Raw genomic sequence first — 22,112 nt, forward strand, 5'->3', positions numbered from 1 at the left:
TTTTAAACTTAAAAGTCGAATGTGTTTAACCCATTAACTCAACTGGTTTTGGAGTAAAAAAAAGGGGGGGGGAGTGACTTTCATAAGCAAAATAAACACTTAAAAGAAAACACTGCTTTAAGCTTTAAAATGAGTTCACCTATTTCTCACAGAGAATTTTCTGAGAAAGAAAATTGGCGTGAAGTTTTTGTTTTGTGTGTGTAAAAAAAGGGGGGGGGGGGGGAGTGACTTTCATAAGCAAAATAAACACTTAAAAAAAACACTGCTTTAAGCTTTAAAATGAGTTCACCTATTTCTCACAGAGAATTTTCTCGAATGGAGCAGAGAAAGAAAATTGGCGTGAAGTTTTTGTTTTGTGTGTGTGGGGTGGAGGGGGGGGAGAAACGGTTCGAGCAGCGAGCAGAGGGCGGGAAGAACTCCACCTCCTGGATGATCATAAATTCCTCACAGCCACCTCAAATATTGAACTTTCTCGCCGGGGCTGGACATTTTAAAGAGATCGTCCAGACCGACACGTGTCTCCAAATAAAAAAAACACTACCGGAGAAAGAGGAGGAAAAAAAATAATCTGACATTCCACAACTTTTTTTGTTGTTGTTGTTGATAATACAAACTACTTGTAAATTTTTTTTAGGGTTTTTTTTTAAAAAAAAAGTTTTAACTCCCTCAGAGTCCAGTCGAATGGTGACTGCGTTTATTCCCCGAGTGTCTCCTATTTTTGGTGGTGGTGGTGTTGGCTCCCAGACTCGAACAAGGAGTTGTTCTGTTCCGACCGCCATCCTTCCAAAAAAAAGTTTTTTTTTGGATGAAGTTTTTAAAGAGTTGTTAGTTGGGACTCATCGCGCAGGCGCAGAGAGACGAGCGCCGCAAATTCAAACGTGAATTTCGATCTCTTCGCTTTTGAGAGGCGAAGGGGAAAGAGAAGGAGGGTAAAGTATGGTAGACAGGGGGCCCTTACTGACCTCAGCTATCATCTTCTATCTGTCAATCGGTGCTGCCATTTTCCAAGTATTGGAAGAGCCAAACTGGAGAGAAGCAGTGAATCAGTATGAACTGAAAAAGTCTCAGATCCTTAAAGAACACCCGTGCCTGACTCAGGCTGATCTGGAAAAGATCTTGGAGGTAAGCATTATACGGCCCCGGCATCTTTCCCACCCCCACCCCATAGCCCTTTATTAATAGGTTTTCATGTCTTTCCTATCTTCACATTTATTAATCCTGTATTTACTCTATATTAAGTGGTGCAACTTTTCACTCCTCTGTTAGCATCTTCTCTCAATAACTATATTTTCCCCCCATGAGCTCTCCTTGTTTCCAAAATCCTTGAAAAAGTTATTAATCATTTAAGTTGTGCCTCTGATCAACTTTCATATGACTGTAAGATTCCCTCAAATTAACTTCCATGTGATTTCTTAAAAGTCTCAAATCAACTCTCAAAAACTCTCATCTTAAAACTCCCTCAAATTAATGACTTGTTATAAAAACTCTCAAATCAACACTCAAATTTTAACGCACCCTCAAATTAACGTTCAAGGAATTGTTAAATTCCATCAAATTATCTATATTCTGACTTTAAAGTTCCCTTAAATTAACTTCCGTGTGATTTAAAGAAAAACTCTCACTACATCTTCCATATAAGATATCCCACACTTAAATTTCTTGAATGACTCCTTTAAGATTTCACTCTCTAAATTACTTGGTGTGTGGCTTTGAGAGAGGATATCTGGTAACGTCGTAATGGAAATGAAAATGATTTTTTTTGATCCACTGGAATTTGACGTGTATTTGTTTTAAATGTTATTGAGCCCGTGGTTGCGAGAGACCCAAGTTATGCATCAGAACCTCGTGATTATTTCATTTGGAGTATTTCCCAAACTCCGAGTAACTGAAGCAGTCTGTGTTATTTATGTTTTTAAAAAAAAAACGTACTGCCAATGCGTTTATTCACGATGCAAATCAAAACACACACACACACAACTGTTGAAACCTGACGCTCTGAGGGGAGGGAAAGTGGGGGTGGGGGGTGGGGAAGGGGTCAACACTTTATTGACCCTCCAGAGGCACGGGTTGTGGGTTGCTCCGGACTTTACTTCCCGTATTGAGTATGAAGGCGTGTGACGGTGGTCCCGGCTTTATTTTCACCCTCTCCTCCCTTCCAAAGCGGAAAAGAGAGAGAGAGAGAAAATTTGTTCACAGCCGCCTCCAATCTAAAAAAAAGTAACCCAAATGTGAGATCGAAGCGGAAAATCGCCTCCAGTGTGAAACGCCGGATTTAAATGAACTGGGATCTGAAAGGTAACATCGTATGGAGTCCCCAATCCGTTTGTCAAACGTCCGAAAGACTTGCTCAGTGTTATCACTGTTTGCCACTTGAGCAAGTCTCGAACACAGCGATTACACCAGCACTGAGTTAAGAACGAACAGTGATCCCATATGCAAAGTATCAAAATTTGCACGGAGTTCCCCGTTCCTTCCCGCAGACGAGAAACAAGAAGTTCTTTTTAAAAATAAAACTGTTTAGGTTAAAATATACAAGAAGCTTGTCTTTCTGTAATCTTCCTCGTCCACAGCGGTTTAGCGGTCCTGCCTGACAGCACCAGGGACCCCGGGTTCGATTCCCGCCTCGGGCGACTCTGTGTGGAGTTTGCACATTCTCCCTGTGTCTGTGCGGGTTTCCTCCCACAGTCCAAAGATGTGCAGGTCAGCTGGATTGGCCATGCTGAACTGCCCGTAATGTCTCGGGGAAATGTGGGCTTTCGGGGATTGGGATGCCCTTCGGAGGGTCGGTGTGGACTGGATGGGCCGAATGACCTGTTTCCGCATTGTAGGAATTCTGTGACTTGCCTCGGATCTGAACGAAGTTTGAAAGTGTTGTGCCGTAGACAAAATGTACCAGTTAAGGGAGTTGGTGTGTGCTGTTTATTTATTGATAAGACACACTCTCTCCACACCGCAGGGCAGATTTTAATGAATGAATGTGTGTACATAGAATGACTCTACAACTGTCGGGCGGCAACACAAAGGATATAAGTTGTGAATAGGAAGGGAAAATTTCAGCAATGGATCTGTCCACGGGTGAGTGGGTAAAGGAAGTGTGTTCTGACACTGGAAGGTGGCTGTGTTAGAGAGAGGGGGTGAGTGCGCGTCCAGCTTATACTTCACAACCTGTCAAACATCAACGCCTCGCGTTTTTCAACCCTCCACATACCGATACATCAAGATATTATTATGTATTTAAATATATATTATCAAGGAGGTTTTTAAGCTGTGCTTAAGGCTCCCGGTTTGGGGAGCGATTCAGTACAAGGACAACTTTGCCTTCAAACTTGAACTGTGCAAATCGCGCCACTGAGAGGATATCTGACAGCAGAGTGCAGACTATTTAGTTCCCTGGTCCCTTTTCTTTGGAGGACCCGCTCCCTCCCCGCCAATCTTACTCGCCTCTCACTTCTTCAACAATAGTGACGACTTAAGTCCTAGTACTTGAAGATACAAGGAGCAGTGGGACCCGCAATTCTTTCCTGCCTTTCCCTTGCCTACTTTGTTGACCCTGCCTCCCTGACTTTGACTCGGTTGGTTTGACTTGACCCTGCTTTAGGCTCCCTGCCCGAGTGATGAGCGGTGGGTGGGTGGGAGGGTGCGCACACCGGGTTGTTTTCACTGTGAAGTGCACTTGTTTTGTGTTTTTTCAGAGACCCCACGGTTAGCTCTCGGCAGAAGTGAAACGTGGTGAGTGAGAGAGACCGCAAATTTTTGGTGGGGGCGGGGTATTTTTGTGTTGCTCGCACTTGTGGTTTTACAGAGAGAGGCTCTCGATAACGTAAAAGCAGCTTCTGTCTGACGGGTTGACTCGTTGTCGACACGTCGGGCACCTGTGGGACTTGCCGTGCCCACACCGAGGGGGCGGGCAGTGGGGGGGGGGGGAGAGTGCGTTCTGTTTTCAAGACGGAAAATTTCCCAGGGCAGTTTATGCTGTAGCAAGTTTCCAATCTCAGAACTGAGGGGCAGTATGTGGAGATGGGAAGGTGTGTTTCATCTTTGTGTCTGAGGTGGGGAGAGTGTTGGGAAGATAAAACTCAATTTCCTCTCCTAAATTTTTCCAATCTTGAAATGTCTGGTGGTAAATTCAGGAGAACTTTATTTTTCGCTGAAGAATTGATACAGTACAGAACAGGCCCATTCAGCCTGCCCTGACGCACAAACTACTCTAGTCCCACTTTCTTGTATTTTGCCCATAGCCTTGATTGTTAAACATGTTGCATTGCCACAAGGAGGTGAAGAAAATCTAGATAAGGATGCTGGATAAATGAAGGAGAGAGAGAAAGGAATAGAATGTTCCACTGAACGTGATGGAAGAAGGCTTATATGGACCATGAAAACTATCAAGAATCAAGAATTGTGTACCTTTATATCTGCTGTATATTGAAAGTAATTATACACAGTGTGTCCACATTGTAGGACACAGAAGAAGTGAGGTTTTTTTCAGGAGTGGCGGTGGGAAAGATCAAAAACTAATGGAGATTTTAAAGCTTCTTTCTATTTTGGTTTACATATCCTAATCGAGGTGTCCACACTCAGAACCATGAGCATGGAAAGTCAAAGCAAAGAGACTCAATTAATTCAAAGCAATTTCTTTTGAGGATTCTTTTTCTTCCACTTCCAGCTTTGTTCTTTCATTGTTTAGGTTTTTATTTAAAATTGTAGAGTCATTTTCTTTTGAAAATATATGCTGTGGTCAGCTATTGTGTGTTATTCTATTTACAAACTGGTCAAAGTGTTCTGCAGATGACGGTGCCCTTATTTTTTAAGAGAAACCAATATTATGCAGGCTCTTTTGAATGTAAAACACCCATCAGAATGCTTTTGAGTCTTTGCCAAAATAGCTTTCTGTTTTAACATACCACTTGCCTAGTGAGTGAGGAGATCAATTAACCTTTTAATTGGGCATCTGTTTAACTTTAATAAAAGTTGAGTTTTTTACTTGCATTCAACTTTCTGAACATACATTTTGAATATGATCAAGCCTCAGACCTCAACAAAGCTCTCTGTATCAGTTTTGTTGTGTGTAGAGAGGCTACCATTAGCAAAGTATCAAAAGCAGTTAGCTCCTGCTGACTTTTGAATTGGCCTTCTTGATCCTCTGTGTGTGGATAACAAAACATTGGTGCTGTTCACCTGACAGTGAAATATTCCCTTGTCAAGCTTGAAGAGCTGTTTGTCAGCCAGGGCCCAATTGCATAGTACTCTGGTCCCTCTCTAGAGACTTGATCACATAATCAAGGCTGACACTCCATTCTGAGGACGGGTCACTAGACCCGAAACGTTAACTCCGATTTCTCTCCACAGATGCTACCAGACCTGCTGAGCCTTTCCAGCAATTTCTGTACCTGTTTCTGATACTTTAGTACGTTACTGGGTGAATGCTGTGCTGCCATTGTTTGGGTGAGACATTAACTGAAGGCTTATCCTGTGCAGGTGGAAGTATAAGATCACCTGGTACTGTTGGGAACTGAAAATGTGTTGCTGGAAAAGCACAGCAGGTCAGGCAGCATCCAAGGAACAGGAGAATCGACGTTTCGGGCATGAGCCCTTCTTCAGCCCTTCCTCATTCCTGAAGAAGGGCTCATGCCTGAAACATCAATTCTCCTGTTCCTTGGATGCTGCCTGACCTGCTGTGCTTTTCCAGCAACACATTTTCAGCTCTGATCTCCAGCATCTGCAGTCCTCACTTTCTCCTGGTGCTGTTGGGAAGGAGAGTACTGTTCTGGCAAATATTTATCCCAAACCAGGCATTGTTAATTTATATTTTGTTGTTTGTGGGGGCTCACTGCATGTAAATTAGCTGCTGGCTTTCTGCGTTTCGAGCTCCAACTGCACTCTTTCAAAAGCATTTTTTTTGGGTGTGATGCAATATCTTGAGACAGTACAAAGTGCGATATCAATGCAAATACTGTAGAAGTTGTCAAAGTAAATTAATTGTAAAACTGAAATTCTAAGATTTATTTGTTGGTCTCTGTTGAGTTAGCTGATCATCTTCAATATACTGTTTATCCTCAGTGCTTCAGTCCCACTGAATCAAGGTTCAATTATGTCTGGATTCTTGTTTCTGCTAGAAAATGCCTGTGAGGACATCAGGATGTTTTTTCAGGCTTAGCTGTGAGGCATCCATCATCAAATAGCGCTCTGTTGCTCAGACACCAAAGTATGACTGCCCGTCTGAGAACTCAAATGTTTGCCTGTAGAACTATTTTGCAGTATGAGACCACACTCCCTGGGTGAGAGAGAAGGTGGTTTGGGGAGAAACTGGGTTGGGGAGGAATGTAGGGAGGGAGAGATATTGTGGGAGGAGTGGTTTGGGTGGAGGGATGAGAGATGTTCCATAAAGGTAATTGTGCGGTTATTTTGGAAACATTTAAACTGCGTGTCTTTTCTCTTATAGCTCGCCAAGCTTTCCCAAGCTGCCGGGTAATCTTTGTATATAGGTGAGTGACGCTGAATCCCCTGCCCTCGCTCAGAGGGAGGAATGGGAGAGCGTCGGTCACTCTTACTGGTGTTAGCCAAATTGGTTTCCTTTCTCACTTGTGCTCTCGCGCGCTCTCTTCCAAACCTCTTTCCCTCCCTCTGCTGATAAAACTGCTTTGAAAATCAGCTCTTTGCTTACCAAACGTAGAGGTCTTGACAACAATTTGATGTGGGTGGGGGTGGGAGTTGGGTAGAGGGTGGGAAACCATTTTGTGCTTGGCCACCTTGGCTGATGCGAGATGTCTTGTGCATGGGTGTGAAGGTACCTGTCTGCTGCATGGTCTGTTTTGTTGTGAGATCTTGTCGTTCATTTTTAACATGCATTTTAGAGTGCACTAAAAATTATTTTCTCGTGCAGCTATTGTCGGCGACATAATTTGCATCACGGCTGAACTGGCTAACGTCACCCTGTGTAGACGAGTGCAGTGGAAAAGTCCGCCAAGCAGTTCGCGCATGTGATGACCCCCTCCCCCTTCAGTAAGCTGAAATGACTGAACTCTATTTTTCTCTCTATTGACTTGACTGTTGGGGGGGGACTTAATTCCCTCTGCATAAACCGAATGATGAAAGGGATAACACTGCTTTGGTAGGACATTAACACACTTGTCAGCAAGCACGCATTCCACACAGAGGAAAGAAAACCCTTTTGATCCGGCACTGAACTGATTTTGGTTCAGTTGTGTCTGTGGTGATGACTCTTTGCCCACGTGTTAATGCCAGTGGTAATAAAATTGTTTAATAGACCCCTGATTATTACATTCCAACATGTATTTCATAGGTTGCCCTTTGAATTTCACGTGGAAACAACGTGCTATCTGATTAATTTTATAGCTCCAGTCAACTGATTATAAACTGCAAGGCTAGCTTGGAACTTCTCAAGGTCTCCTTGGAACTACTCAAAACGCTTGTCGCACACTTCCAGAATTTCAAAAAATAAATGCCAAGGTACTCTCTCTCCTGCCACCTACCAGTGGGTGTTGACTCGTTGGGGTAGAGTTTCAAGGGTACAGGTAGCCTTTTTTATAAAATGGCTGATTTGCCATTGTGATTGTGCACATTTTGACAAAGAACATTACCATTTTGGACTGTCTCAGTGAAACCTGTCCTGTCCTCCACTGGTACATGGTGGGATTTGTTGATGATGTAGAATTGGGTATTGCAGTGCATTATTGCTGTGCAATGGCTTTTAAAAAATTTTGTTCATTAGCCAGTATTCACTGCCAATCCCTAACTGCCCCTGCCAAAGGTGGTGCTAAGCTGCCTTGATGAACCTTTGAAGTCCTGGAGAGAGGGGGTGGGGAGAAGGGAGATGCACAATGATGTTAGGAACTGAGTTCCAAGATTTTGACTCTACTGGACAAGAATTGATTTTAGATTTGTGGTCTTTGCTTCACTCAAAACCAACCCAGACACCAACCTTACCTTCTGCTCATTCTGCAGCTAAACACTGTATGAATATCCCCTATTTATTCCAGCTTGATGTTTTACCTCTGGGTCTAGAATTTGGATTCCATCACATTAATGGGAGTGTTATCCTTTGACTGTTCTCTATAATGAGAAATTAAGTTGAGGCATCTCGAGTCCATTGCAAATGGACATCAATTCACAGCATATTACATGTTAATTGACATAAAGTTGTCATCTTGCTTGGCAAAGCCTCAGGATTGGCTGAGTATTTATGTGAAAGGTGGGGCAGAGGGGAATGAAGATGATATGAAGATACTGCCCACTAAGTTGAGAGTAATTTGGGAGAACCTGCTGATCTTAGAGATGTATCAAGTGACTTGACATTCAGCTTTAGGCAAAGTGCAGTTTGGGAGGTAGTGAATTGTCATCCCATTATACAATCCACCCAACCAATCTTCACATTCTAATCAATGGAAAGAAAGTTGGGCAGGGTTATTTATCAGGCTGAAGTTGAATTTCAGCCTAAATGAAACATTGCTGGTTATCCCAGAAACTGGCATCCCCTACCTTTAAGAAAAAGCAAATTCTTAGGAAGGGCTTTGCAAGGCAAGGCTTTTGCCTGCACCTTTCTCTCTTAACCTGACTATTCTGACCAGTGGGCTACAAAAGAACATTTTCTGCTTGACGTAGCCTATAAAACCAGTTGCACCCAGACCCAGGGGCAACTGGCCACTGTTCTTAATCCCTAACTTTATTCTTTTCTCTTTTGTACGTTAAGTGGCGTAACAGGGTGCACCGGAGGCAACTGCAACGAGCGCTGATGTCTCTCGCTTTTGACCCTGGTGGCTGTTGGGAGCTGAGAAGGATTCGGGAGAAATTGTACTGGAGTACTATCGGGCAAGTGACAGATTTTCCCCCGGATTTAGTTGGTGAAAAGCTAGGCTTGAAATGTATCATAAGAGGTGGCCACAGAAGAGGACATTTGCAAATATTCATTGGTCCAAAGGCAGAGATGGCGAAACACGAATAGCCCTCATGGCCTGAATTGCCATTTCTTGATCGATGTTTCTTTTTCCATTGAGTAATTTGATTCAATGGCATCAAGGCCCTCATTGGCTCTGTGTGTATGTGGAAGTTGTGTATAAAATCATTTGTTGTATTTGAGACAGCACCCATACAAACTTCACCTGTATCTAATATTCTACTTCTAAAAGAAAAACATAGGAAGTGAGCAGTTGCCTTTGAAGACTGGGTGGACACTGGTTGGTGGGGTGTGGGGGAAGCGGAGTGGAACCTGTGGTGCATATCACCCCGATAACATTTTGATTTTGCTGTTCTATTGAATGTTTATTTGGTTTTTTTACAGTGTCCCATCAGGCCAAGTCTAACCTGCTGTTGTTTTGTTGAAACCTGGCCTTTACTGATGGCAGAAACTAGTATTTGCAAATAACTGACAAAAAGCCACATCTGTTGTCCTCCAATTGGAACCTCCATTTATGTATGTCCAGAGCAATTAACCTTGGTGGCATTGAAAGTGCACATCATAATGTGTAGAACTCCACATTGTTACTTGATTGAATTGTTGTACTTTACATGATAAATTGTTCCAAACTTTCCAGAATGTCCCTCTGACTTACCCCCTGATCAGTGCCAAAGCAGATTCAACTTTGGATGTTTCTATAATGCTGGATTCATAATGAAGGACATACTGGACATCTGCAGTGCAGTAAGGAAAGGTAGTGATGGTCTCAGCATTGGCTATCCATGGGCTATCTCCAAAGTGGTGGCAATTGTGGCCACAATAAGGAGGTTTCCTTTTGAAGATGTGGTGATCTTAGAGCAGCTTTAGGCCATTAAAGGCGTTTGCGGTCATCATTATAGATGGCAGAGAACAAAAATTAAAAATTTTTAGACATTTTAAGAACATCTTGGTGGTAAGCATTATTCTTTTTTTTTCCAGCATTAAATGGGATCCAACAGAATACTGAGATTCATGGATTGATTCATGGGTTCTGCCATTTTTGTCCTTGCTCCTAAGTGGCCCAACTTAATCATGCAAACCAGGTCATGTGTCTATTTGAAGACTCTTCTGTGAGATTAGTGGTAAAATGGGCAAAGCGTCTATCAACGTGCTCTCGTAGTTTTTGTCCAGCTCTACAGTGGCCTAGCCATTAGCTCTCAGAAGAAGCATCTTGGCCATGGTACAGTGGACAAAGTATTTTCATGTTGATGCAGATCCAGGAGAAGAAGGAATTCCCATGGTTTCGTGGATAAACTACTAGTTACCCCTAACAGGCCACGTTTCACCTCTTCTCTCCTTTCTCACTTCCTGACTATTCTGATCACTGGGCTACAAAACAACATGTTCTGCTTGATGTAGCCCTTTAAAACCTTTGAAGGCAGAGCTGTAGACATTGTCTACATGGACTTCAGCAAGGCATTCAACAAGGTTCTGCAAGTTGGGTGGATAGCAGGGTTTGATCATGTTGAATCTGGGAGAGCTGGACAATTGAATACAAAATTTCCTTGAAGGTAGGAGACAGGGTGGTGGTGGAGGATTGTTTTTCAACCGAAGGCCTCTGATCAGCAGTATTCTGCAAAGATTGCTGCTGGTTCCATTGCTTTTTATCATTCACATAAACGATTTGGTTGTGAATATAGGAGGTATGGTTCATAAGTTTGCAAATGATATTAAAATTGATGGTGTAGTAGACAAGAACGTTATCTCTGAGTAGAACTGGACCTTGAACAGGCAGGTCAATGGGCTAAGGAGGGGCAGATGGAGTTTAATTTAGATAAATGTGAGGTGCTGCATATTGGTAAGGCAAATCAGGGAAGACCTACATATTTAATGGCACAGCCCTGGGGAGTGTTGCTGAAAGAAACACAGGGATGCAGGTGTATTGTTCTTTGAAAGTGGAGTCGCTGGTAGACAGGGTAGTGAAGAAGGATTTTGACATACTTGCCTTCATTGGTCAGTACTTTGAGTATAGCTGAGGGGCTAACCTTATAGAGGTTAGTAAAATCATGAGGGGCATGGATAGGGTGAACAGCCAAGGTCTTTATCTGAGGGCAGAGGATATCTGGTCGGCATGGACGAGTTGGACCATGCTATGTGAGTATGACTCTGACTCTTAAGTGGCAAAACAGGATGCATTGGAGGCCACTGCCTCTTGATTTTGACCCTGGGAGCTCAGGAGGTCTCGGGAGAAATTGTACTGGAATACCATTGGGTGTGTGACAGCTTGACTTGACTTAACAGGCCAAAATTAGCATACTACTTAGGAAAGGCTAGTTGGTATGTTGCTTAGCACCTGCAGCATTAAGGACCAAGAAACAATTATCCACAAAGTTTGGGACTTAGCCTTGGGAATTATTCTCTTTGCATATTTGGCATAAAAAGACTGATCCAAGTATGTTCTGGCTGCTACAAAGTGTGCATTGTAAAACACACCAATGTCTTTTGAGTGTTGTTGATGGGAATATATACACTGAAGAGAAAAATTAGGAGTGGAGTACTTTGACGCACCCCAAACTCTTCCCCCGCTTGGCCTCTGATCAATAACAAGGAGAAAATAATTCCCTTCTCTGCACTTTTTGCAGGCCAAGAATTCAGGACCAAGACCCTACCCTCTAGAAATTTTCCCAAGAACATTTGCCTGGCAACCTTTCACTTTGCCTCCAAGGAAAACTTCTTAGAGTCTGCTAATGTTCGGAGCCTTTCATCTCCTGCACCACTAAATCAGCCCCTCCCTCACCTGTGTCATCCTTGCCTTCCACATGAGGATATTCCACTCAGGTCTCTTCAATCTTTGAAACCTGCTGTATTTAAAAGATGTGAAAATATTATTACTTATACAATATTATTACTTATACAGTTTCTTGTGGTTCTCTGAATGATCTATTCCAAGCCAATATGTCCTTTTGCCTCATTACTGTTTTAAAACAAAAAGATATTTTAGTCACTTATCGCAAATGTTGCTTTTCTGAGGTCCTTCAGCAAGGTCAGTGGGTATCGCTGATTAGTTCTTGGCCTTATCAGTCAAGAAGCTTTCTGACCTTCTCCACCGTGGGATGCCAGCACTCAGAATCTGGATACTCTGGAATTTTCCATTCTCTTCTGTCTGGAAACAACCCTTCCTTCTCCGGAAGTATTGCACTGCTTGAGGCGATCTACCACAATGTAGAAGATGACTCTTTGTTCCCAAGAACTTTTATGCTTTTTCTTTTTTTTTAAAAACAAAAACCCTCCTTTCATTCTTAAAGTTACTGAGAGAGTTGTTGGAAGGAGCTAAGGTCTGAATTGACTCAGTCTGATTCTTGCATGTCCGATCATGCTTGGGCTGTTTCAGGCATTGTATTGCAACATTTGGCAAACTGTGATCCAAACATTCCTCACTGTTCAAGCTTTATCCAGTGCATGTGATTTTTATGAGGATATGTAAGGAATAAGCTGTGCTGCTATGTGCTCAGCCCCTTCCTGAAAGGAATCTGATTCAGTCTTGAAATATTGTGCTCGAGTTCAGAGGTTATTCAGCCCAGTGAAAAGACTTTCACTTTCCAACTCCATAGTTCAGTTTTCCTCATTCTGTCTGGAATCTGGCAGAAACCTGAACTCCCTCATTATAAAATTCCAGGCTGACAGTAAATGAAGAAGTGTTTTTACGCCAGTGATTTTTCATGACGTATGCTTAATCTCTCTCTGAGAAAATAATGTTAACACAGTTAAAGATTTGGCTGAATGCAGGCAAATGTATCGTCTTGGTCTTTGCCACTGATCTGGAATTAGGAGCCAAATACTGACTTAAATATCTTGGGTTAATTTCTCCTCTCTCTTGGCTTCTCGTGAAAAATGAATGTGACTCAGCCCAAGACCAGTGAAAAGCAGGAAAACACATTTGCTCTTATCACTGCATGGAGTCTACTTCCACTTCAAGTACATTTGTGGAAATTAACAGCCAGCCGTGAGGAGCTGCCAGAGAAAGATGAGCTATAATGGAGGTCTTGTGGGAAGAAAATGAAGATGCAGTTCAGCTTGTAGTGAAAACCTGCTGGATACACACAAATCACTGACTTCCTTGAATCAATTATATGCAGCCACCACATTTTATTTTCTGTTTTCTGACTCTGATATGGCATGCTGTTTTCATATTACAGTATAAAAGTCTCTGCATGTGGATAATATTAAATATATCAGGTTCCTATTGTTTCACATTTGTGGAAATAATCAGAGGAATAACATTTAAACAAAATACCAACATAAGTGCACTGTAAAAGAAGACTATGGGGTAGAATTTGCAGTGTGGTCCTGTCATAACTGGGGGGGGGGGGGGAAGTAGCACTACCAACAGTAAATTGCATTGATATATTGATATTTTTCAGCATTAGCGAAATGTCCCAAGGCATTACGCCTGTTCAGGGTGGGAGGTAGATACAGAGACTTCTGGTGCAGTTCAATCAGAAATTGAATATTAGAAACAATATTAATTTTTAGTCTTTGCAATGTTGGTAGACATAAACCTGTCCCATCTGATCTTGAGAATTGCAAACTCAGTAATAAAATTATTAATTAATTATTTTGCAATGATTTGTGCAACTCTGAATTGCCATTATCAGACTTTTTATCGGCCAATGTAATGTTGTAAAGATTATTCCCCACCGCACTGATACAAAGCAGTCCAGGTTTATCAAGTAGAAAAGCTGCAATTTAATGCCTTTTAAATAATTATTGTGATAAAGAATGCTTTATTGCAGGGAGTGGTTGAGGTGGAGACAGATTTTGTTTTGGGAGGGAAATGCTCCTGCACAAATTTAGCAGAGGATGATGTGATCTGGAGTATGGGAGTGCTGGGGTTGAGCAGTGGTGTTGGTGCTGGCCATGAGAAGGTTCAGATGGCTCCAGCAAAGAGCCAACATGGACACCACGGCATCGACTTGCACATTGAGTCGCAAGTCAATGATAAACATGTTCAGCAGTGAGGTAATTGCAGGTTACCGTTGTCCATTTGTTATACGAATGTTTCAACTTTTGACTTGCAAGATTTCAGAAACATGAGAAATTGTAAGTCTCACTTATCCACTTTCCAACGTTGTGTTTGAATATATTTTCAGACATTACCTCAAGTTACTAATGGAGAGTCTTCGTATCAAAATTCGCGCAGGGATTTGTTTGCTTTTGCTGTGGACATGATATCTGAAGGGGTTATTAATACCTTGGAATCCTCTTCAGTGTTTTGTTTTACTTGTGCCATGGAGACTTAACATTTAAATAAACAGAAATGTTACATGAAAAATCCCAGAAAAGTGCCTCACTGAGCAATGATTTCTTAAATTTACACTTCAATAGAATTGAACAGCCTAAACAGTGCTGCTTGTTATAGTAATGTAACAGTCTTTAGTTCTCTTTTTATTATTAGCACATTTTCTATACAATCATCTGATAGTTCTGTTTTGTTGGTCATGCTGATCTGTTCATTTTCCCTCCTTTCCAGGGAGAGAGAGAGAGATGCGGGCACACAGAGCCATTTCCTAACTTTCATTGTACGTTGAGAAATTCAGTAAAATTACTCGACAATCATGAGGTCAGGTTTGGCTCAAGTTGAATATACAACTTGCATGAGACCATGAAGGTTGAGAAGTGGAAGGAAAGGGTGAATTTTAAGCAAATGACTAAATTGAGACAATGAAGCTTAGCCTCTTTCAGTTCTATGTGAGGTAAATCTTCTGCGCTTGGATCAGAAGATCAAAGATGATGACAGGAAGAATTCACTGGTTTGGTTTTACTTGAAGTAGTCACATTTTACACATTTTACAATATTCTGTAGTTATCCTGTTGTAAAGGCTGATGCAATCTTTCCTGATTCAACCAGTTGAGTTGCAGTTGTTGAACTGCATGATATGTAATAAATGTAACTGGATCTCTGAGGAGCCGATAATCTTGAAGGCTTTCAAATTAACACTTGTTTAATTCAGCTCACAACCTTCTGGCTCCCTGATGATGTTCTGTTTATAATCTCCAACTATCTTAAATCTCCAAAAAGCCTGTCAGGCACATTGTTTTTGTTAATTACTTACTAACAGATCTTCTGTGATAATGCTCCTGATGGGTCAGAGGTTACTACTATGAATCTGGCATTAGGAATAAAGTACGACTCCTACTGAGGAGTACACCCTGGAGGCAAAGTATTTTGAAATTACTGTCAGATCTAGTACCGTCAAGGCATCTTTCAATTAGTTTGATGTGGTGTTTCCTTATAGGTGGATCATTAACAACCGAGGTGCTTATTGTCATTTTACCATGTGCACTGGTTAAGAGATGTACAGCATGGTAACAGACCCTTCGGTTCAACTCATCCATGCCGTTAGATATCCTAACCTAACCATTTGTCAGCACATGGCCCATATCCCTCTAAACCCTTCCTATTCATATATCCATCCAGATGTCTTTTAAATGCTGTAATTGTACTAGCCTCTACCACTTCCTCTGGCAGCTCATTCCATACACTCACCACCCTCTGCGTGAAAAAGTTGCCCCTTAGGTCCCTTTTATATTCTTGCCCTCTAGTTCTGGACACCCCCCACCCCAGGGAAAAGACTTTGCCTATATACCCTACCCATGCCCCTCGTGATTTTATAAACCTCAAAAAGGTGACCCCTCAGCCTCCGATGCTCCAGGGAAAACAGCCCTAGCCTAACCAATCTCTCTCTGTAGCACAAATCCTCCAAGCCTGGCAACATCCTTGTAAATCTTTGCTGAACCCTTTCCGATAGGAAGGAGACCAGAATCGCATGCAATATTCCCTATTTTAGCAGATCAAGCAATTTTTGGGGTAGTATCCATAATGGGATCTATGGTAAATGGTTTATCTTAAAAGGTGGGATGAAAGGCAGTTTTCATTCCATATACTCATTTTAATTAGCTCAATTCCTCTGGGCTTTACTGGTTCCTCCAGTGGGGAATGGATCAAAAACAGCTATCCTGTTCAGAGAGATATGGAACTTGCATTCTGATTCTGACCTACAGTACTGTGCTAGGGATGCTGAGTCAGCCCACTACTGTCCTGGTGGTGTAGACGAGTGAGAAAACATTCCAGAGCTTTCCATTCAACTTTTAAAAGTCATAGGGCCTGAAATGTAATTTTGCTGTGAAAATTTATTAATGATTTTGGATCTAAAATGAAGCTCAGTAAATCTGATAATACATCAAAATGGAATTCTGTTTATACCAGTGATGAATTCCTTGAAAAATGGTTTGCATATTAATGTGGGGGACTGGTGGGTCTTTCCAATTTTTGCAAAATGACTGTCTTCTCCTCTGGAAACCCCCGGGCCAGTTTGTCAGACACGAGTTAAGCTTCAAGAAGGTGATCTTGTTGACCTCTGGTGGAAGGACTTTAAAGTTTGATCACTTTGTTATTGTCCTGCCTCTATGTTCTAAGTTTTGGTTTATTTTTCTGTGTTTTAAGGTGGTGCCGGAGAGTGGCGACATTCTGCAACACTTTTTTTTCACTGTGTGTTTTGTAATAAAATACACATCAAATTTTGATCAGTTGAGTTCTGAAGAAAATATCTTCTTCGGAATTGGTATTACTTGGAAAGTTTAATCATTTTAAAAAAATCTTTTGGTAGGAGTAGACATGGGGGCTGGGATAGATGACTCGTGTCAACTGTAATATTGCTATTGGACTCCCAGTCCAAACCCCACTGCAAGGTGTTGAAAGTATTTGCTAAAATTAACTGGAGCGAATAATATACAAGCCAGGGCATGTTGGAAAATGCAATAAAAATGTGGACCTTTCCAACAGAAATGTCACTACATTAGCAAATACTGACTAATTTTGCAGTCTCTCTTTATGACTAAACTCAATTATTTTAATGTACTCATGAGCTAGTCTCCTGACTGGGACCTTAGTAAACTTCAGTTTGTCCTCAACTTTACTGAGCATATCTTAATTATGTGGGTGGGGTTTGTGGTTGAAAACTTAAAGATTTGCAGCCTTTTTAAGTGAACTAATTTCTCTCCATCTTAGTCCCTGGAAGTACTGGAATTTCTTCCCTAGCCCCCTCTGCCTCTCTATGTATCTCTTCTCTTATGACATGCTTCTTGAAGCCTTGTCTTTGTCCAAATATTTGATTGCTTACTCTAATATTTCCTTAAGTTGCATTTGGTGTAAAACTTTTCTATTTTTGGCAATCCACTTCCCTTGCAAGGGTTTAAAAAATCTTTGCATTTATAACTGCAATATTTGCAGCAAAATTCCCAGTTCCTTATTTTTAAGGTAGCACTTTTTAATGTGAACCTGAAAGGACAGATATGACCTTGGTTTAATGTTTTATTGAAAAGGCAGTGCTTTTAACTACATGGCCCTCTCTCCATATATTATAAACTCTCTGTGAATGTACACAGTTCGGGTATAGGGTTGTTCATGCATCTACTGCTACCCACGATTTTGTACCCAATCTGGGCGCTCAAAATGAAGAGCAGATGATTGGGTATGAATTGCAGGACCATGATGAAACAATACGATAGAGTTAATATCTTGTAGAGGGATGCAAACTGGCAGGGAGGAAGAAATCCAAAAAAAAGGTCCCACTAATTGCAATGAAAAGACTGGGTGTGTACTCCCGGAAGTTGGCTGGAGATCCACTTACTCTTTAATTAGACTTTTGAACTGACTTTGTGTTCAATGCTTTGAAATGTTTTATTCTCTCACTGTTATTGCAGAGATATTTGGATTCAGACTGCGCCTCATTCAGTGTTTCCGGCTCTGGGTACCGGAAATGCTGGAGGCATTGAAGTGTTGAAAGTAGACAATATAAGAGCCACAAGGTTCAGTCTTGGCACTGAGATCTTAATTGAGGGAAAGTTAGCCCTGTCAGTTTTGACAGGTGGCGTCACCATGGATGTCAATGAGGGTGGGGCTTAAAGTTGCAAAAGATTGCCGTGTATTTTCGTAAGTTTTGAAAACTGGACGTCTGAGGCAAGGTTTATAATTTTAAGAGTTTATTAGAGTGGATATGAACAGACTGTGTTTCTCTGGAGGGAATTGAAAACAACAGAAACACAATCTTAGTCTTAAAACTAAAGCCAAGTGAGTGAAATCAGGAAACCAATTTTTAGAAAGGGTAGTGAGAATCTAGTGTTCTCTTGCTCTAAACTCCTCCCCGTATGTACGCTAACAACAAAAACAAAACTGAACTCTGGGGAGTTAATTGCAGTTTGCAAGATTCAGGGTTTTTTTTTGCTGTGCAAGGGCATCAAGGGATATGGAGACCAGGCGAGAAAATGTAGCTGTGATATAGATCAGCCATTGAATATGTAGATCAGTCTGAGAGGTGTCAATAAAATTACAGTATGGCAGGAGTAGGACAAATGGACACAATCTTAAACTATTAAGTTTTTAACATCCATCATATTATCTTCAGTGAGTGACACACACAGCATGTATGTGATGGTGAGAAATGATTGCAGATTGCAATGGTGAGAATGTATGATCTAGCAAGATCCTAATTTTAAAAAGACCATATTAAGACCTTCCCAGAATTCTCTACAATGTGTTTCATTGAATGAATGTATTCAAGAGGTGGCTAGATATAGCACTTGGGGCGAATGGGATCAAAGGTTATGGGGAGAAAATGGGATTAGACTGTTGAGTTGGATGATCAGCCATGATCACGATGAATGGTGGAGTGGGCTTGAAGGACCGAATGGCGGCCACCTGATCCCATCTTCTACGTTTCTATGTTAGGATATCCTCAGCTATGACACATATATTCTATGGATCACAACATTTGTTGTGTCAGAGTGCCAAAGATATGCTGGGTTGGAGAGAGGGGATAGAGAAACAGTTAAATTGTTTTCAATGGTACAAAAATGGAAACTATTTTTCACTTTTACTAATCTAAAGTTAGATTATAACCAAGGCCGCAGATTAGTAATTTTTCATAGAAGGTGATGGAGTCATGAAATACAATCCCCCAGAACACTAGGGAACGTCCTGAATCTTGAATTAAAAATGAGTAAACTTAGTTTAAAAGCTACCTTTTGTCAGCACTGTGTTTCTTTACTGCTTCTTGCCTTCAGAGTTGTTCTTGTTTTAATGTTGAGTTGGGAAGCATGGCTAGAGATTTGAGGAAGGGAAATGGGATAGTGTAGAAAGGAAGGGAAGGCTGTATTTGGAAGGGTTTAAAAAATAGTTTGAATTCTGCTGCTTTGATCACACTTTTGTCTAACATAGCACCAAAGTGCTTAGAAACAGCCTTGTTAAGGGGTGTTATGTTGCTCTGTACCAGACCTGACTGTTGATAGACTCTAGCTATTCTGAAGTGAAGAACACAAGAGTCTAGTTGTAAACCCTACCAGAATGTTTGCTTTTACTATCAAAGTGATAACTGCCCACAGATAGCAAGGCAGATGAATTTGTCTGGAATGGTAAACACAAGTTTTTATCACAAAACTTCCATAGTTAGGAATTTTAAAAAAACATTCCAAAACACAATTCCTGGAATATTTTTCTGCTGGTCAAAGGGAGGAGTTGACCAGTTGACAATCTTGCAGTCTGACCTTGGACAGGTAACTCTGTGGGTTATCGGGTGCCTGGAGGTTACATTTGAGAGAGACTGAGATGGAGGAGAATGTGTTTTATTTCTGCACAAAAGTGTACCTGTCCAGGAGAGTCTCGTTTCCCAATGAGTGAGACCACTTCTTTTTTGCGAAAATCAACAATTTGAAAAATTCAGTAATTAGAAAAATGTTTGCATTCACTATGATTTTGAATGTGCATAATTATGTAAGTGGCTTTTTATTTTAAGTAGAAGTTTTCCAGCTGTTGAGTATTTTGGACATTTGTTTCTCAGCAGTGTTGTACTGCACTGAGCTGCTGATAAGTGATAATAATGCTGATTCATAGGGTAGAATGCAATTTTACTTGCGGGTCTAATCCTTTTCTCTAATGATACATGTTTTTCAAGGAATAGTCAATATGTATCCTTGGACAGGCTGTATGGTCCTCATTGATCACAGTCAGCAGTCAACTCTCTTAATACTGTACAGCTTCTGTATTCTCCATTATTTTAATGGAATTACTTTCAAGACAACCCACTTGTGGCTGTTGATCTAGATTGGGAGGGAGCCTATGCTTTTTCAGAAAGCTTTATCATCCTTTTACAAGCTGCTTTGGATGGAAATAGATTTGAGATGTTGTTGCTCTTGCTCTTTACCTATGTTTTTTTTTAAGAAAGGAAACTTGCATCCTCCTCTCCCTGTAACCTTATGCCCATGACACTTAGCAGATCTGTGTTTCTCTATTTTCTTGAAGGAATGCAGCCTTTTGGTAAACAGCATTGTTAGTATATCTTGTATTAGTATGCCTCGAGATAAGTTTGTCTGTAAGCAAATGGACCTATTTTTGTTGTTGCATAAAATGCTGCATTCACTGGCCACAAAGCTCTGCAAATCCATATAGTGCCTTCATAGCCTGTAATTTGAATCTGTAATTGTAGTCCAGAGTATCTCCTTGTTCATATGGATTATGAAAAATAGCACATGCCACTATTTATATTTCCCTCCCATCCCAAGAATAAGAACATGAGTAATATTGGACCTCAACGACTCTTTGTTGACACATTTCTGCTATATTTTTCTTCCATCTGTGACAATGAAAGCAAATAAACTTAGCAGTAGCACTCTGGTCTGTGAATTAAAAACACGAGTTAAATGTTTTGAGTGCATCACCCCCTTTCATTCTCCACTCCCCTGTTGTGCCTTTCCAAAATGTGAGGATATTTTGAAATGCCTTTGCACTGTAGGGCAAGTTGGCAACCAGTCTGCACTCAGCTAGTCTCACAAAATAACAGTGATAAATCACAGTACGGTCTTTCTGTAAGAATGTTGATTAAAGAGTTGGTCAGAACACTGAGGGGAACTCTACTGTTCTTCTTCAACATTGCCTCAGGATCTTCAATGTCTGCCTGAGGTATAGAGCCTTGGTTTTCAGTCTCATCTAAAGAGTTTCTGTTTTTGCATGCTTGTTGCACTCTGTCTCTTCCTCCACAGGAATGTGGTGCAAGTCCTGTGACCTTGGTTAAACATTAACCAAATGCCCAAGTTCAAGAACTGCAGGTGTGTATGGGAGAACAATTTGAGTTTAACCAGCTAAGTGCCATCGAGATCACTAGTACAGAATATTTATCCCATTGGGGCTTCATTTATCAAACTTACTTGGCACAAAGTGGGCAGAACTCTGGTGCCCAGTGACACAAGGACATTCTTCCACCACTCTAAGCTTCATTGCTGAAATAGGCTGATTCATTGGCACCTCTGCTTTGAGTGCCACTTGTTGCTGAGCTATTGGCACTCACTCCTCTGAGGACAAAGTGAGGTGCTGGAGATCAGAGTCGAGAGTGTGGTGCTGGAAAAGCACAGCAGGTCAGGCAGCATCTGAGGAGCAGGAGAGTTGACGTTTTGGGCAAAATCCTGATGAAGGGCTCATCCACGAAACGTCTACTCTCCTGCTCCTTGGGTGCTGCCTGAGCTGCTGTGCTTTTCCAGCACTACACTCTCGACTCATTCTTCTGAGTTGAACGCAGATTTTGAGATTGACACTGGAGAAGTGCTGCTCTTCCAGATAATTTAAGAAACTGAGGCCATGTCTATCCATCTGGCGAAATCTGTCCCTCAATCAACTGTGCACAAACAAATCAACTGGTCACTGTCACAATGCTGAGCAGGTTCTTCCAAACAACAGAAGATTGGCTTCCTACATTTTGACTGATAATGAGAGGCAATGACCTAGTGATAATACTGCTAGGTTATTCAGAGACACAGGTAAAGTTCTAGGGACACTAGAACGGGTTTGAATCCTGCCACAGCAGGTGGTGGAATTTGTATTCAACAAAAATCTGGAATTAACAGTCTCATGATGACCATCAAACAGTTGCTTATTGTCAGGAGAAAAACTCATCTGATTCACTAATGTCCTTTAGGGAAGGAAACTGCCATCCTTACCTGGTCTGGCCTACATGTGACTCCAGACCCACCGCAACCCCCCACCTCTGAGTAATTAGGGATGGGCAACAAATGCTGACCGAGCTAATAATGCCCAGATCTCCCATGAATTAATATTAGAAAAAGCACATCAAATGTTCTTAATTAACAAATCCAGTGGCCATTTTTCCTTTTTTGT

The 22,112-nt window shown here is 41.4% G+C and overlaps 1 protein-coding gene across 1 annotated transcript in view; it reads left to right on the top strand.

Moving 5' to 3' along the window:
- Positions 1 to 466: 466 nt before the first annotated feature.
- Positions 467 to 22,112, top strand: part of LOC122548510 (potassium channel subfamily K member 5-like) — a 33,675-nt gene continuing 12,029 nt past the window's right edge. The window contains exon 1 of the mRNA XM_043687251.1: positions 467 to 1,122. Within this exon, the coding sequence (XP_043543186.1) occupies positions 937 to 1,122 (186 nt within the window). The 5' untranslated portion in view covers positions 467 to 936. The remainder of the gene's footprint in view (positions 1,123 to 22,112) is intronic.

This window comes from Chiloscyllium plagiosum, chromosome 3, assembly GCF_004010195.1.
Source record: "Chiloscyllium plagiosum isolate BGI_BamShark_2017 chromosome 3, ASM401019v2, whole genome shotgun sequence".
NCBI classification, from domain to species: Eukaryota; Metazoa; Chordata; class Chondrichthyes; order Orectolobiformes; family Hemiscylliidae; genus Chiloscyllium; species Chiloscyllium plagiosum.